Source organism: Brassica napus, chromosome C3 (assembly GCF_020379485.1).
Source record: "Brassica napus cultivar Da-Ae chromosome C3, Da-Ae, whole genome shotgun sequence".
NCBI lineage: Eukaryota > Viridiplantae > Streptophyta > Magnoliopsida > Brassicales > Brassicaceae > Brassica > Brassica napus.
In genome coordinates, this window is record NC_063446.1 from 494251 (window position 1) to 509236 (window position 14986).

Genomic DNA, 14986 nt, shown 5'->3' on the forward strand with positions numbered 1-14986 from the left:
ACATGCGTGTTCATTGGCATCTGGTAAGCCTATATATATCCTCTATTCTCTCTCCAAACATGTCGAGCAGTCGTCATAGCCTTCACATCATCTGTCAAAAAATACTAACTCTCCAATGTGTATGTTTTTCTTTCCAAACAAAACATAGCAGTTTACTATATTCAATTAACTTGTTGATTATGAATCAACCTTTTCATAATAGCTTCATTTAGCTGAGGGATGGGAGCAACTTCTGCCCAACTTATAGATGGGCTTCCATATTGTAGGGCTCTTTAAAATACTGAGACCAATTGAGACCCAACATGAACATATATAGTGTACAAGATTTTCTTTTGTTAAAAGACTAAAAGGTATTTAAGTTTTTAATACAATTGCATATACATGATATATAGTGGATGTAGTATATATCCCAAGCAGGATTAATTGAATAAACAATAAAAGATGGGTGGATGTGAAAGTGAAAGGAGAGGCCTAAGAAAACACAGCCATGAAATAGCTGTAGAGATGGATATGGACCCATTAGAATTTATGGAGTCCTAATAATGCGGGATTCTTGTGATGGGTTCTTAGCAGAAGTCAAGAAACTGTTTTTTAATTTTTAACTAAAAAAGTTAAGAACCGGTTCTTAAATAAGGACTTTAAAAACCGTTTTTTTAGTTTTTTTTAGTTAAAAGTTAAGAAACAGTTTCTTAACTTCCGCTAAGTACCCCACTCTAAAAATTCCGGTTTAATCATGATCTAACACACATTAGTATATAAAATGTAAATAATATTTATTTTCAATTTCTGTTATCGCTCCACTGACATCAACACAATAATAAAAGCAAAGTTCTCTTCAGAACATGACAATAATGGAGCAAGGTTCTCTTCGAAACATGACACCTCAGCTTTTAAAATCGTGGAGTCATCATGTCAATAAATAAATAAACATTAAAACCAATAACAACATTTCGTTTATCCACGTCATAATCCACGCAAGCTTAGTAACATGTCGATCGCTTCATCTTCTTTGACTTCAGATTCTCCAAGCAAAGAAACCCAGCGAATCAAGAATCAGTAAATATGTCACTTACAAGACGAAATCGACAATAGTTCTTTTGTAATAAAAACACCTCGAGTATCCAAAATTTAAAGCTTTGTGACACATAATCTCAATAAAAACCCACAAAAGCTAAAAGATAAACGAAACAATAACGTTGTTAGTGGTGGTTGTGAGATTGAGGTAGCAGATTATAGCGAGAATGCAAAGCAGAGGTGGTAATGAGAGAAATCCAGTGACAGAGGTGATGGAAAATATAGTGTGGTGGGCATCATTGATAGAGATCCTACTGATATAGACGCTGGAGTATTTATTGAAGAAAGTCTTTGCAAATAAATTTTAATGTTTTCACATTTTTTATATGTTTCTGTCTTTTTGGTGTTTTTAAGAGCAAAGATAGTTTTTAGAGAAATGAGTTTGATTTGTTAGATCAAAACTTAGAAATATAACCTACTTTGATACTTATTGGTCTAGATTCTAAACTTTCAAGTTCTGTGCCGCATTATCCCATCGAAAAACACTAACAACAATTTGTTATTAGATTTCACGCCGGGTTAGGATGATGATGACGAGATTGAGAAAAATCTGGAGAGTTTGATGCTAAGGTTTGTTAACCGAGATTCAAGTGGATTTCATTATGAAGATTGCAAAGAAACTATTTTGTCGTTTTTTTTTAACTGTCAGAGAAAAAGATTGAACAAATTGCTGATATTTATTAAGAAGCTTAAGGTTTGTGTTGAATTGTTCCACAAGTGGACGGGACCCATGTCTGAAAAAAAAGATGCAGTGATATAGCCATGTAGGTGACTAGATTTGAAGGAGGGTTAAGGTGATGATGATGACGTATTTTATAAATAAGTATAATTTGCATGGCGTTGATACTTCATTCTGCAAATATATGCATATAAGTATTAATGAATGAGGAGTGCAATGATATTACTCCTAATTAATATATTTGGGGTGCACGATCCATCATCGACCGACTTGAAATTAATGGAAAGGTAGAGAGTACATCAATGTACAGTTGTAAGTGTGGGGATAGATGAACATCTTGTCATTCAATTTTTTTCAATAAACTCAATTACGTATATCGACTTCATACCAGCGATTTCTTCAAAAAAATGTGTATACATTTTTTTATATCACCGCCAAAAATAACAGAAAATACCTGTTAACTGTGTATGGCGCCAATAAATAACAAAAGTATATAGTAACAAGTATTTTCAATATGCAGTGGTCTATCTTTTCCTTATGCAGTTACAGTTTCAGACAAACTCTTAGACCATGATTAACCCGGGTTCTTAGAAAAGAGTTCTTATCGGAATTTAATAAACTGTTTCTTAACTTTTAACTAAAAAAATTAAGAACTGGTTCTTAAAATCCTTATTTAAGAACCGATTCTTAATTTTTTTAGTTAAAAGTTAAGAACGCTAAGAACCTAACCGGTTCTTAGATTTTTTAGTTAAAAGTTAAGAACGTTAAGAATTCTATCCTAAGAACTTCAGGTTAATCATGCTATTAGAAATAAATGATTAGATAGTATATTGTTCATCATTAAATACGTGTTCCTGCAAAAACAAAGAGAAAAGGGAATGGATGGATTGGAACACGAGTTCAGTTTGGAAGCCATGAGATAGAAAGCTAGTATTGTCCCTCAGACATGAACTTATCTTCTCTTATTTCTTATTTTTATTTTTAAGTTGCTCTCCCTATTGAAAATATTTTATACTCCAGTTTATAATATATATATGGTCGTGAAAATAATTAATAACGTCGCCCTCTTTTAAACCGTCCATAATGTCTTGCCTGTTTATACGGGCACGGAATTGTCAGGACAGGAGCATACACCTGTTCAAGCATTTTAGTTTTTTTTTTTTTGAGAAAAGGCTTTTCAAGCATTTTAGTTAGTTGAGTAAAACCATGCATATAAAATATTAGTCACATATCATAATTCAGTAATAAGAAAGTTGTAAGCATAATTCAGATGAGCATGTAGAAAATATTAAATTCGTTAACATTTGAATAAAAATCCCGTTTTGCATGCTGATCTGAAAATTGTTTAGCCAAAAAAGATTAAGCATACGATAATAAACCTTTATAGAACAGAATAAATATTACAAGAAAATATTGACTAATTAAATATAAATGAAGACAAGACACGTGTGTTTTATCTGTCCATGCTATTATAAATAAGGTATCATGTATTCCAAGTATTATCATTCAAAACAAAAACACTCAAAAGTTCATAACTGTTTATAAGTAAATAAAAATGAAGTCGACCGTCGTGATTTTTCTCATGTACCTTCTCCTTGCTGTGCCTCGCTTTGTCGCTATAGGTATTTTTGTTTTTTTTGTTTTATAGGCAATTATTAGTTAGGATGATCATCAACATATTTCTTGATTCATTGTACTTTAACACATAACTAAGGATCGGAAAATACGGATTCGGAGGTGTACGAGATCGATTACAGGGGGCCAGAGACACATAACTCTAGACCTTCGCCGGAAACTTCGCACCGCAAGCCACCTTTCATCCACCATAAAACCTCCACCGTTGGATCGGCCAGTGCTCATGTTGGAGGGCAGAGTAAGATGCTCTCTACCCTTAGTAATTACTCGTAAATACTATATTTATGGCACAAAGACTAATAAACACACATACTCTCTCTCTCTACCATTTACTAGACTAGAGAGATACTTTTTCCTAAGGAGGGAGGAGAGAGTCTCCGAAGCTTCAAGTTCAAGGAGAAGTATATATACTATGAGTCTGTGATAAGGTTAATGATGCGGGTACACAATTATTGATAATATTAATACATATTTATCAAATGATCACCGAGTCATATCATGTCCAGTATTTTTCTTTCCTCTTTTTTTTTTTTTCATGTACCGTTCGTTACGTATTTTATAATTTTCAGTCTGAATCTCTTGGAAGAAAATTCAAATTAAATCCTGTAAATGCGTCAGTGTCGCCATGCATGTGAATATCACTGTCATTCTCATATCTTTGGATCATTGTCTATTCGATTGAGGGCTGACCATGGGGAAAATTAGGAATAAATATGAGAAAACGATATATATGCACTTAGGTATTTTTCTTTTTTTCTTATGTATGAAATCTCTTGGATGCTGGTTTACAAGTAACTTTTTAAAAATACACACCAACCAAGGAGTTACAAAAAAAACACTCCAACCAAAATATGGGAAAAGGGTCATTTCATACCCAACGTATCGTCGTATGTTCAATTCATACCCGATTTATATGGTCGTGCCAAAACATACATGAACTTATATGGTATTGCCAAAACATACTCAACTTATAATTTTTTGACTAGTGTATGATTTCGCCAAAAAATTATAAATCGAATATGTTTTGGCACGACCATATAAGTTCAAGTATGTTTTGGCACTGCTATATAAGTCGGGTATGAATTGAACATATCGTCATATGTTGGGTATGAAATGACCGTTTTCCCACCAAAATATAGTATAGCCGTATAGGATACATTCTATTTTGTACACACTTCTTGTATCGTAATCAAATGCCATGACATCATATTAGATCCTCCAAGCATTCATGAAAGATGTCCAGAACACTTCTCACTGGCGACGATTTTAGTTGTCTTTTATAGAAGATTGTTAGTATGTGATATTAAAATTAGAGTTATATACACGTGGTTACATCGAGTAATCTACAAGACACTGGATTCAAGGGATCCACCGTTAACAAGGACCTCAATCATTTCATTTCAAAATTTGACTGTGTAATATTTATCACAAGATTCATAAGCAAACCGTGTCTCTCATAACACAGCTCTGGAAGTTTCGGAGCACGATTAATTTGTAATGTATGACGATTACGACACTTGAATGGATTATTAAGTCTAAAACACGACATTTTAATGACAAAAACACATGATATAGTCTTATAGACAAATAGACATACCTGTCTCTCAACTTTTTTTTTTTTTTTGTCACAAACTACTTCCATTCATTCGTTTAGTTTGGTGGTGGCATTAAAACAGCCTCACCCACCTCTCTTACAATCAAGGACAACGCCTGTTTTGCATACATATCAGCCTCTGCGTTCCTCAACCGAGGAATCCAAACAAAAACAACATTTCGAGCTAAACGAGTTTATAAACGAGTGGATCCCTAGTTTGGAGTAAACGAGTTTACGAACATCAGACGTGATAGACAAACAAATATATTTTTCGTGGCCCAATTATCAGCCTTTAAAATTCAGATACTTCACATTTGGGTCGAGCCCTAAAAACCCAATAGTCCAAATTAAGTTTGGTCAAATCTCATGTTAGGCATTTCTAAAATCCAAAAAGTAGTTACATGAATTAGTTGACTTGATTCCCCAACTATGCAACTCATAAATAAACCACATGCCTGCTTAACTAGTGAAAGGACCAATGCTTTACGCCTTTACCACCAATGCTTTACCACTAAAAAAAAAGGTTAGTTAAAGTTTTGATTTGATTTATTGTTATATCTATTTGTATATTGATTGAATTAAGAGATCAGTAAGATTCCCATTTAGTGTATGTCATATTTTATGATTACGACCATCTACCATATTCTAACATTTTATATTTAGTTTATCTAGACCTTGTCACCTTGCCATGCTTCTACTCCAATCTTTTGTCCTTTTTCGTATCATTAGATATTACTTTTGCAAGCAACATTTCGAGCTAATTTAACCTAAACTAGCCGTGAACTTGGATTTGAACTACATGTAATTAATTTTGTTTTTATCAAACCTTTCATTGCTTGCTTAAAACATGTAATTAATTGTTAAATGCCAAAATCCAAGCTACTTTTTAATCACACACCGCGATTAGCAAGCCAAGTATGCTGTGCTAAAACAATGTTTTGTGTCCACGCACACATTTTTGTTATGCTGTGCTAAAACAATGTTTTGTGTGCACGCACACATTTTTTGTGATAACAGTGATCTACATTGATATATTAACCCCATAAGGCCATAACTATAGGTTATACAGTTTTTTCTATGCTCCCACTTATAGTTATTATAGACTTGGGACCAAATTGAAAATATATTATTGGACAGTAAAAACTTTATCAAATTTAAAGTAAAGAAAGCGACATTCACCAAACTTACCATCATCCGAGTTGAACTAGTAAAGTAATTAACACAACTCCAAGTCTCCAGAGCCTTCAAATTTGAATTATTTTATATACATCGTAACAAACTCAAGTCTTGAGGTTCCAAAACTAAGAATTTTCAATCAACTCGGAAATTTACATTTTACAAATCTACCGTTTTTAAAAATTAGTATTGTTTACCGGCCGGTAAAATTGTCTCCGAATTTATAATCACGTATAATTAATAATTTAAATAAAATATTAAACCGATCGATCCTTGCCGACAATGAAGATGTCATGTTCGGACGAGGAACAAGAAGTCGTCGAGACCGGGGCCAAAGCTTCATTACAGTCCGATGCACTGTCTTGTAAGGTAAGCAATAACTCCGACGTGCTAAAGCTCAACGACGGTGACGGTCTCGCCATCGGAACCACCGGCACATCAGCTTCCCCGACCAGAATCTGGACCACAGTCCTCATACTAGGCCGGGTTACCGGGTCGGGTTGTGAACAAGCAAGGCCCACCATCAGTACCCGATTCACCTCCTCCGGGTTAAGCTCTCCCTCGCTCAACCGCTCATCCACTGCCGTCAAAAGCCTCCCTTCTCTATACAAACCCCAAACCCAATCAACCAAACTCGACCCGGTTTTGAAACCGGGTCTCAAACCGGGATTAGGCTCGGTTCGGGTAATGGGCCTTCTTCCAGTGGTTACTTCCAAAACAACGGCTCCGTAGCTGAAAACGTCGGTTTTCTCCGTCGCTCGACCGGTAAGCAAATACTCCGGCGCTAAATACCCCATCGTACCGGCGGCAGCCGTCGCGTCCGGCGATTTATCGTGCTCCGTTTGCCTAGCGAGTCCAAAATCGCCTAACTTAGGATTAAAACTTGCGTCGAGCATAACGTTGCTCGTTTTAACGTCACGGTGAATGATCTGATTCTCGCACTCTTGATGCAAATAAGCCAGAGCGGAAGCGACTCCGAGGAGGATCTTCCTCCGGTGAGGCCACGGTAACGTCGTCGGAGACTCGTGTAACGCCTTGTCGAGAGATCCGTTAGGCATCAGATCGTAGATTAATAGAATCTCTCCCTTCTCTCTGCAGTAGCCTTGGAGACGGAGGAGATTCCGATGACGGAGAGTTCCGATCAACGATAGCTCCGATAAGAACTCGGTGTTTCCTTGAGACACGTGGCTGCATCTTTTGATCGCGATGATTTCGCCGGAGCCTGGTAAGATACCTTTGTAGACGGTGCCGAACGCGCCGTTTCCGATCACTCGAGTGGTGCTGAAGCTGTCGGTGGCTAGCTTCAGCTCCTTGTAGGTGAACTCCCTCGGCGATTTCATGATCTCCGATGAGAAGGACTCGCTCTTTCGAGTGTATTTGATCTTTTTGGAGTAGAGCCAGATCATCGCTCCGGCGAATAGCGCTAAGAAAAATGCTCCGGCGGTTACTACTCCGGCGACGGCGGCGGGGGATTTTTTACAGAGTTTGTTACGGCAAGGAGAAGATGGATCGGCGGGTTTTATCCGGGAGGTGGGCGAAGAGAGTGAAGGAGAAGACGGCGGCGAAGACGGTGGCTCACCGGACAACGGCGGCGGAGAAGATTCCGATGAATCGAAAGAGGAAGCGAAGCTCCACCAGTCGATGCTGTGAATCTCCGTGCTTCCCTGCGTCGAACCGGAGAATCCAACGAACATCGAATCGCTGACGTACCGATCGAGATTTAACGGAACCGACAAAACCGGCGATATCGGTTTAACGTTTGAGTAAGAGACGTAAACCGTTAAAACCCGGCCCGATCCGTCGTAAGTGATCCACGAGTTCACGGAGTTCCCGCTCTTGAGATCGATGTCGACGTTTCCCAGATCCGCTACCGCGGCCGAAACGACGGCGTTTAGATCCAGCCCCACGTGGTTCCCGTTCACGTCTTTGAATTCCACATCCATCAGCGTGTCGAACTCCACCGCCACAAAACCACCCGACCCGGATCCGGATCCGGATTCTCCCGTTAGACCGAGAAACCCGCCGGCGGATCCGATGGATTCTCCGTCGGGGGAGATCACGAAAGCCAATCCGCCGCCGATCGAGGAAGGGTTGAGGTTAGTCACCGTGAACGAGAAGTAAGTGGAGAAGCTCGCCGGAGACTGCGTCTCCGGATGCCGGAATCTAATCGGTTTTCCGTAGAGAGCTTTTCCGGCGGTGGAAGTTGGTACGGGGAGCTCGCGTGTGAGCTTTATGGTTCCGTTGTTGAGATGAGCGTCGCCGAGGAGCTTGAGGGTTGAGAGAGACAAGGTGCCGAGATCGAATCTGGTCGCCGGAAAGTCGCCTCTGACGTCGGAGGAGGAGCAGAGGAGAGAAGCGAGAATGTGGATGAGAGTCGAGTAAACGGAGAGGAATCTCGGTGGGAGTTTCAACATTTGTTAAATATTTTTCATTTGGATTCCTTCACTAATCTGAGGGAGTGAAGCTTTGGGAGTTGGTTGGATTCACTGATACAATCGTAGAGAGGAGACGATGACAAATCACCGAATCAGACAGAGGGAGACGGAAGAAGACAGAAGAGAGTGGAAATAAAAGGCACGAGTGAAGAACACATCTGGATCTGACTGAGCGACACGTGGCCTTATAAACAGTGATGGAGAAGATCCTCACGTGCAGGCGCGTGCTTGCTTTTGTCTGAAAAACTCATCAAAAAGTCTTGTAGTAATGTTATGATCGAAGTACTTGTTTTGATTTTTGTTGTTTACAAGTCGGTACAACCAAATTAAACAAAAAAGAGTTTTTTTTTTTTTCCCGTCAAAGGTTTTTAATATTTGAACGAAACAGGCCAAGCCCAGTACAAAATATTAGCAAAAGCCCAACAACTATTAGGGCACCCAATTTTTTCAAATGGGCTAAACCCTACGGCCCTAATCGAGAAAACCCTAGAGACCAAGCGGAAATGAAATCGGCCGCCTCTCAAATCCCACGTTTGGTAGCTTGTACACGTGTTGCCATCCTCATCCTCGAGGGAACACATGTCACTAGATCAGCGCAATACCACCGCGTCTCGTCGACGCCGGAGATCCAACCTTCAGATCACACGGCCAAACCGGAGATCCATCGCTCCGTTCCTCTTTACCTTCAAACAACTTTGGGCCACTCAAACCGGAGAGCCTCAATCGCCGTAGCGAGAGCTCATCCATTGTCACTAACCGCAGAGACCCGCGAGAGAAATCGCATGCATCTTTACTCTTTCCGCCGGAGCTCTTCCATCTCCTCCGACGAACACACCATCAACAGAAACAAGCACAGATAAAACCAGACCGAAGAAAAAAATTATAAACTAAACCCTAAAGATTAGGGGCCACAAGCCGGCGACGCAAGGCTGAAGAAGCCTTCACCCCCCGGAGACTAGATCCGATGACGGCGGAACTGAAGAAGCTTCCCCGCCACGGAGACAAAAGACCGGCGGCGACGGATCTGAGATAGCCTCCGCCTCCCGGAAATATTATTCGCAACACTAAGGTCTTCACCGCGTCACCCTTTCAGCCACCGCGTCGTTACTCCAGGGCCAGAACCGAAGCGGTTGGTGGCGGACCAGAGCTCGGACAGGCGGAAACCGGCGGAGACGGTAAGAAAGCCGGAACCTGATTATTTTATCTGAAAGAAACACGAGCTCCGGCGGCGGCACGGACGCTCACGCGCCTGCCGACCGCCGAGCCCCAGATAGAGAGAACCCTGCTTAGTTATCTAACAAAAAAGAGTTTAGTAACTCAATAAAGTGAGTATAGATTTTTTTTTTTTTTTTTTTTTTAAGTGAGTATAGATTAGTAAGTGGGAACAGTTTGATACGAGTATATAATAGAGTACAAAAAGCTTCAGTTGTTAGCTTTAACGTAACTAAGAACATATACGATTTTAACATTTGCACCAAAAAAAAGAACATATACGATACAAAAAGGACGTGATTTTTTTTGTTTGACTTCTTTTTTTGTTGCATGGTGTGTCCGTTTTCTTTAAAGATTCTGAAAGGAAAATTCATATGGATATTGATAAATCGACATGCAAAAGAATATTTCAATTCTTAAATCATTATCTCTAACTAATCCACAAGTTCACAACGCAGCCACTCGTTTTCACACCAGCTCGTGTTGATGTGTCATGTGTGTGTTTTGTCTCAGTGTGTATATCTCTTCTCTATGTCCCCAGATATAGTACCTATTAATTATTTAGCTGGTAGCAAAAAAAATATCGACTATAGCATCTAATAGTATGAAGTATTTATGTCTCTTTGACTTATATTTATTGCGGTCAATAAGAGTTTTTAGATCTCTTTGCAAAAGCGAACAAGTTTTAGATCTCTTGCACGATTCTTTTGAGCTTATAATTTTACTTTTGGTTGGTGTAGGTGTTCTCAAACTGGAATATGCTACGACAAAGCTTGTATCTATCCGTACTTTTTTTAAAAGCATTAGAGCCATTTAAAAGAAAAACTATGAAGATCCTACTCAAGTTATAATGTTGAAAGCTATGTCATATGTTATGGACTTGGGGTGGGAAAAGGAAAACAAATTGTTATGGACTTGGGCTGAAACCCATTTTGGCGCAAAAGCTACAAATGTTTAATCTCGCTGGTAGATTTGGAGGAAGAATAGTGTGAATTGGTGTGTGTTCCTGGTTCGAATGTATAGAAACAAAAATATTTTTTAATTAGTGATAGAAACTTAATTTTTTTTTTGTCAACATTGCTTTTTATAAAAGCTTAACGATACAAGAGGATTCGAAAGCCCAGAACAAATATTACAAGCCCAAAGCAACATAAAGATAACTATCATACATGTCATAACACACGTGTGAAACACGTGTAAAGAAAGGGCAGCACAATGGGCAGTGAGAAGGTTCCCGAGTCTTTCAGATCTTTTCACCGGCGCTCCGATTGATTTCGATCATCCCTCCGGTCTTCCATATGGAGATGACGCATGCAGCTCTATCGCCTTTCGAATCCATCTTGAAGCCCCCATGCAGTGTTCACCGGATCTTATAATTTGAACTCCTAATGACCTTTGATTATTCAAACTTTGGGATGATCTTTCCGATCAAAAACAGATCATTTGTTAGGACATTTTGAAGCAAACCCCAACTTTACTTAATCTGCTTCCAATCGATAGGCTTCATCCATAAACTTCGAATCTCAACCAAGAAGGAGAAACTCCTCAACTTATTATCATGAGAAGAAATTAATTACTCTCCGATGGAGGAGATCTAGCACTCGAAGATCTCAAGAGAAACAAATCAAAGATCCGGGATAAAGGATTAAAACATACATGGGGAGAAGAAATTCAAGCAAATCAGCGAGAAGCTCTGATTGACTTGAAAAAACACAACAAAAGAAAAGAATCGCTTTGCGAAGAAAATTTCCGACAGAGCGGAACCGAAATCGCCTAAGCGAAGAGAAAATCCGACAAGCGGAAAATACAATCGATCTAGAAGATCGAAGATATTTACAACAAAAAACAAAAAAAAAAAAGATGGTAACCGATGGCTAAAGCCACCGGCCACCAACGATAAGCTTTTTCTGAAACCGCCTTTAGAGAGATGTTAGAGAGAAAGAAAGAGAAAATTTTCAACTTAATTTTAACGTTAAACTCTGGCATGGTAGTTTAACCGTTGTATATTTGTCATTAATTTTACAAAATAAGAAACAAATGAATGCATTGAAATTGCGATCAACGTACAAAGAACTATCGATAGGCTTTTTGCGGAATTGCATATATATAAATACGTTTTCGGGCATTCAATAGTTAAAATACAAATCAAAATCATAGTTATTAGGAAGATCATGATGTTAATGGATTATCAACCAGAGCCTATTAATTTGTTTTTTCCATGCAACCCAAATTGAATTTTCTAGCTTTTTTCAAAGTGGGTCGGTTTAGTTAAAGAAACATGTCGGTCCCTTGTGTACTTAGTTGAAACGTTGAATCCACAACTTGTGTTTTTCAAAGTTCAAACTAAAGTAAATTAAAAATTGAAAGAATTGCATGATTTCTTCATTTTCAAGATACCAAGTTCGAACTGCATCATTGAATTTACAGTAGCATATATAATCATGATGTTTTTGTTCTCATATCCGGAAAGTAATATAGTGTCTCAGAATTAGTACAATATATTTGAATTATTTAGATATTGTGACGACAAATATTTCAGATCATTTGCCAACCGTTCATTTGACTGGATTAATATTTAAATGAGTGATCTTAATAACTTACATTCTTAGTTTTTAACGAGAAGCCACTTTTGCAGCATGATATTTATCAAGTATTATTGTTTTGAAACATTTAAACTATATATATGTATATATCACACTAATATAATAATATCGTTACGTCTAAGGTGCGAGTATTGACCGGGTGACTTTTATAATATAAGTAGTTTTGGGTAAAAGTACGAAGATAAAAAAAATTATTATGTTTTTAAAAAATATTTTATAATAAATAAGTTAGATATAATTTAACCAATAAAAAATAAGTCTATTTAATTTGATTAGTACACTGTATTCAATAAATGTAAAAGTTACATATAACTACAAAAACTACTTACATTTTGAAACAAAAACATTTCTCTAAAACTACCTACGATATAAAACGGAGGGAGTATGATATTTAATCGTATACAAACATCGGATACCGAGAAGGGAATATGAAAGCATCCAATGGATCTAAAGAAGGCAAACACAAAAGCCAAAAGAAAGGTTGGGGTGAATTATTTATGGAGTTTTTATAATGTAATCTCCAAGATGTGTATAATTATTGTACTACTTGTTCATTTTATGTTATATTCCGAGACTAAATATTCAAAATGAAGGTTTATGACGCATCGTGGTAGTTGTAGTATAGTGGAACTCGCAACATGTATATGTTTTTTTTTAAACCTACATTCACCTTTCAAAACCAATTAAATAAAATAAACACAACTTCCAAATCATATATACATTATACTAACAACATTTTCGATGTTCAAATGTCCAGCAAAAAAATCAATATTTAAATGAGTCGAAAATATGTATCAATCCAGATCACATTCTTTTTTTTTCATCACATTCTTATATTCGCGTCAAAATTATAAATTTAATTCATGTAATATTAATAAGAACAAATTTTAAAATTCAAAAACAAATTGTAATGTATACTCCTACGTGATATATCAAATGGTTAAACGAGTCTAAGCAAATCCTATAAACCCATCGCTATATTAGACTTGGCTCCAAATCTTAAGAATGGAAGTGACACTTATCATGCATTGTCACCATGATGCTCATATACTTCTAGATATATGACTGATAAAATGGATAAATACGATATATTGATAATAGAAGATAGCAATGTGCGTCCATTTCGGGAAGGGGAATGGTAGACTCTCTCTCCTCTCTCTCTGAGAGATAGAGAGTCGCGGTGGTTCCCTTCCGAACAGTGGGTATCGCTTCTGTTTTGGTCTCGGAGACACCTAATCTACGGTGGTGTTCGTCCGCTTTGTCTCTGGGAAGGGGAGGCTTCCAGCTTCTACTTCGCCGGCTTATGTTTCCGGGAAGCGGTGGCTTTTTCAGTCCCGCTATCGTCGGCTTTGTCCTTGGGTTAATCCCGATTTCGTCGATCTACGAATTTGTGCTTCATCTGATACTCTGTCTCTCGATCTGATATTGATGTCGCATGTTGTACGTCGGTCATAGAGGATTGATGGTAGACGTTTTAATCTCTGGTGATTTCGTAGATCTGTGTGGTTCTGACTTAGATCGGGTTTGCATGGCGTTATACGGCCCGCAAGGTCCGGTCGAGGAGATGAGTCGATTTGTGGGTGGTTTGGTGGCTTGCAGTCTTGAGATAAGATCTCGATTGTCCGATGATGCTCTCCCAAGACGTTGAATCAAGCGAGGAAGATGATGGAGTTTGGTTGAAACCGGTGTGGTTTCATTGATCGTGGTTCAGATGCGTCGGTTCCGGTGAACGTCCGGCGGGTTCCGGCGGGTTGTCCCAAGCGGTGAAGGCGATGGGAGGCTCCGACACGTGTCCTCGGTGTCACAGTGGTTTCGACACGTAGCAGGGCTGTCGAGTCTTGTTTCAGTTTGGGTTGGATGGGCCATTGTTTGGGCCTCTTTTAGTTTTAAAGTTGGGTTTGTTTGTTTTCGGTTTGGATGCCCTTTAGTTTGTTGGGTCTTATGTTCGTAAACCTTTTGATAAATAATATTATAGATGGAAAAAAAAAAAAAAAAAAAAAAAAGATAGCAATGTGCATGAAAATCATAGCTCAAAGAGAGGGTCCCACAGACAGAGAGACAGGCGTCACGGACTTCCTATCGTCTTCATCGGGAAATGCCAAAGATCCCCTCTCTCTCTCTCTGTCACATTACAAAACAACATGCTATGTTTGGTCCAACTCTGTAATTATGCCTTCATCATTTCTTCCGATCTATATCTGCTTAAAGGCAATTCCCTTTTCTTCTCACTTCCTCGACATCACAACCAAAAGAAGAAAAGGAAGATCAAGCTTGTACAGTACAAGTTAGAAGTGGAATTTTTGTAGTCCACTCAAGAAATCAAATAGTTTTATTTCGTCCACGCGCATGATCAATATTTTTGAATCTATTTTTCAATATATTTCAGACTCTTTGTACTCTTTTTTGCTAAAATAAATAGCAAAAAGAAACTAGGTATGAACCATGTTCAACTTAAAAAAAAAAAGATGAACCATGTTCAACTTCTAACAAGAGTACATTCTCATCCCGGCCAACATAGCATAAGTAAACGTTCTAATTTAGGTTATTGGCGACAAAGTGAATAGATCATTTTACCCAA

The 14986-nt window shown here is 38.2% G+C and overlaps 2 protein-coding genes across 2 annotated transcripts; one reads left to right on the forward strand and one right to left on the reverse strand.

Moving 5' to 3' along the window:
* Nucleotides 1-3200: 3200 nt before the first annotated feature.
* LOC106448601 lies at nucleotides 3201-4044 on the forward strand. Its single transcript, XM_013890467.3, has 3 exons — nucleotides 3201-3375; nucleotides 3468-3626; nucleotides 3725-4044. The coding sequence occupies exons 1-3, from the start codon at nucleotides 3309-3311 to the stop codon at nucleotides 3727-3729; spliced, it is 231 nt and encodes a 76-aa protein (XP_013745921.1). The 5' UTR covers nucleotides 3201-3308; the 3' UTR covers nucleotides 3730-4044.
* A 2151-nt stretch (nucleotides 4045-6195) lies between these two features.
* Nucleotides 6196-8928, reverse strand: LOC111204198 (L-type lectin-domain containing receptor kinase VIII.2). Its single transcript, XM_022698432.2, has one exon. The coding sequence runs from the start codon at nucleotides 8570-8572 to the stop codon at nucleotides 6416-6418; it is 2157 nt and encodes a 718-aa protein (XP_022554153.2). The 5' UTR covers nucleotides 8573-8928; the 3' UTR covers nucleotides 6196-6415.
* Nucleotides 8929-14986: the final 6058 nt, after the last annotated feature.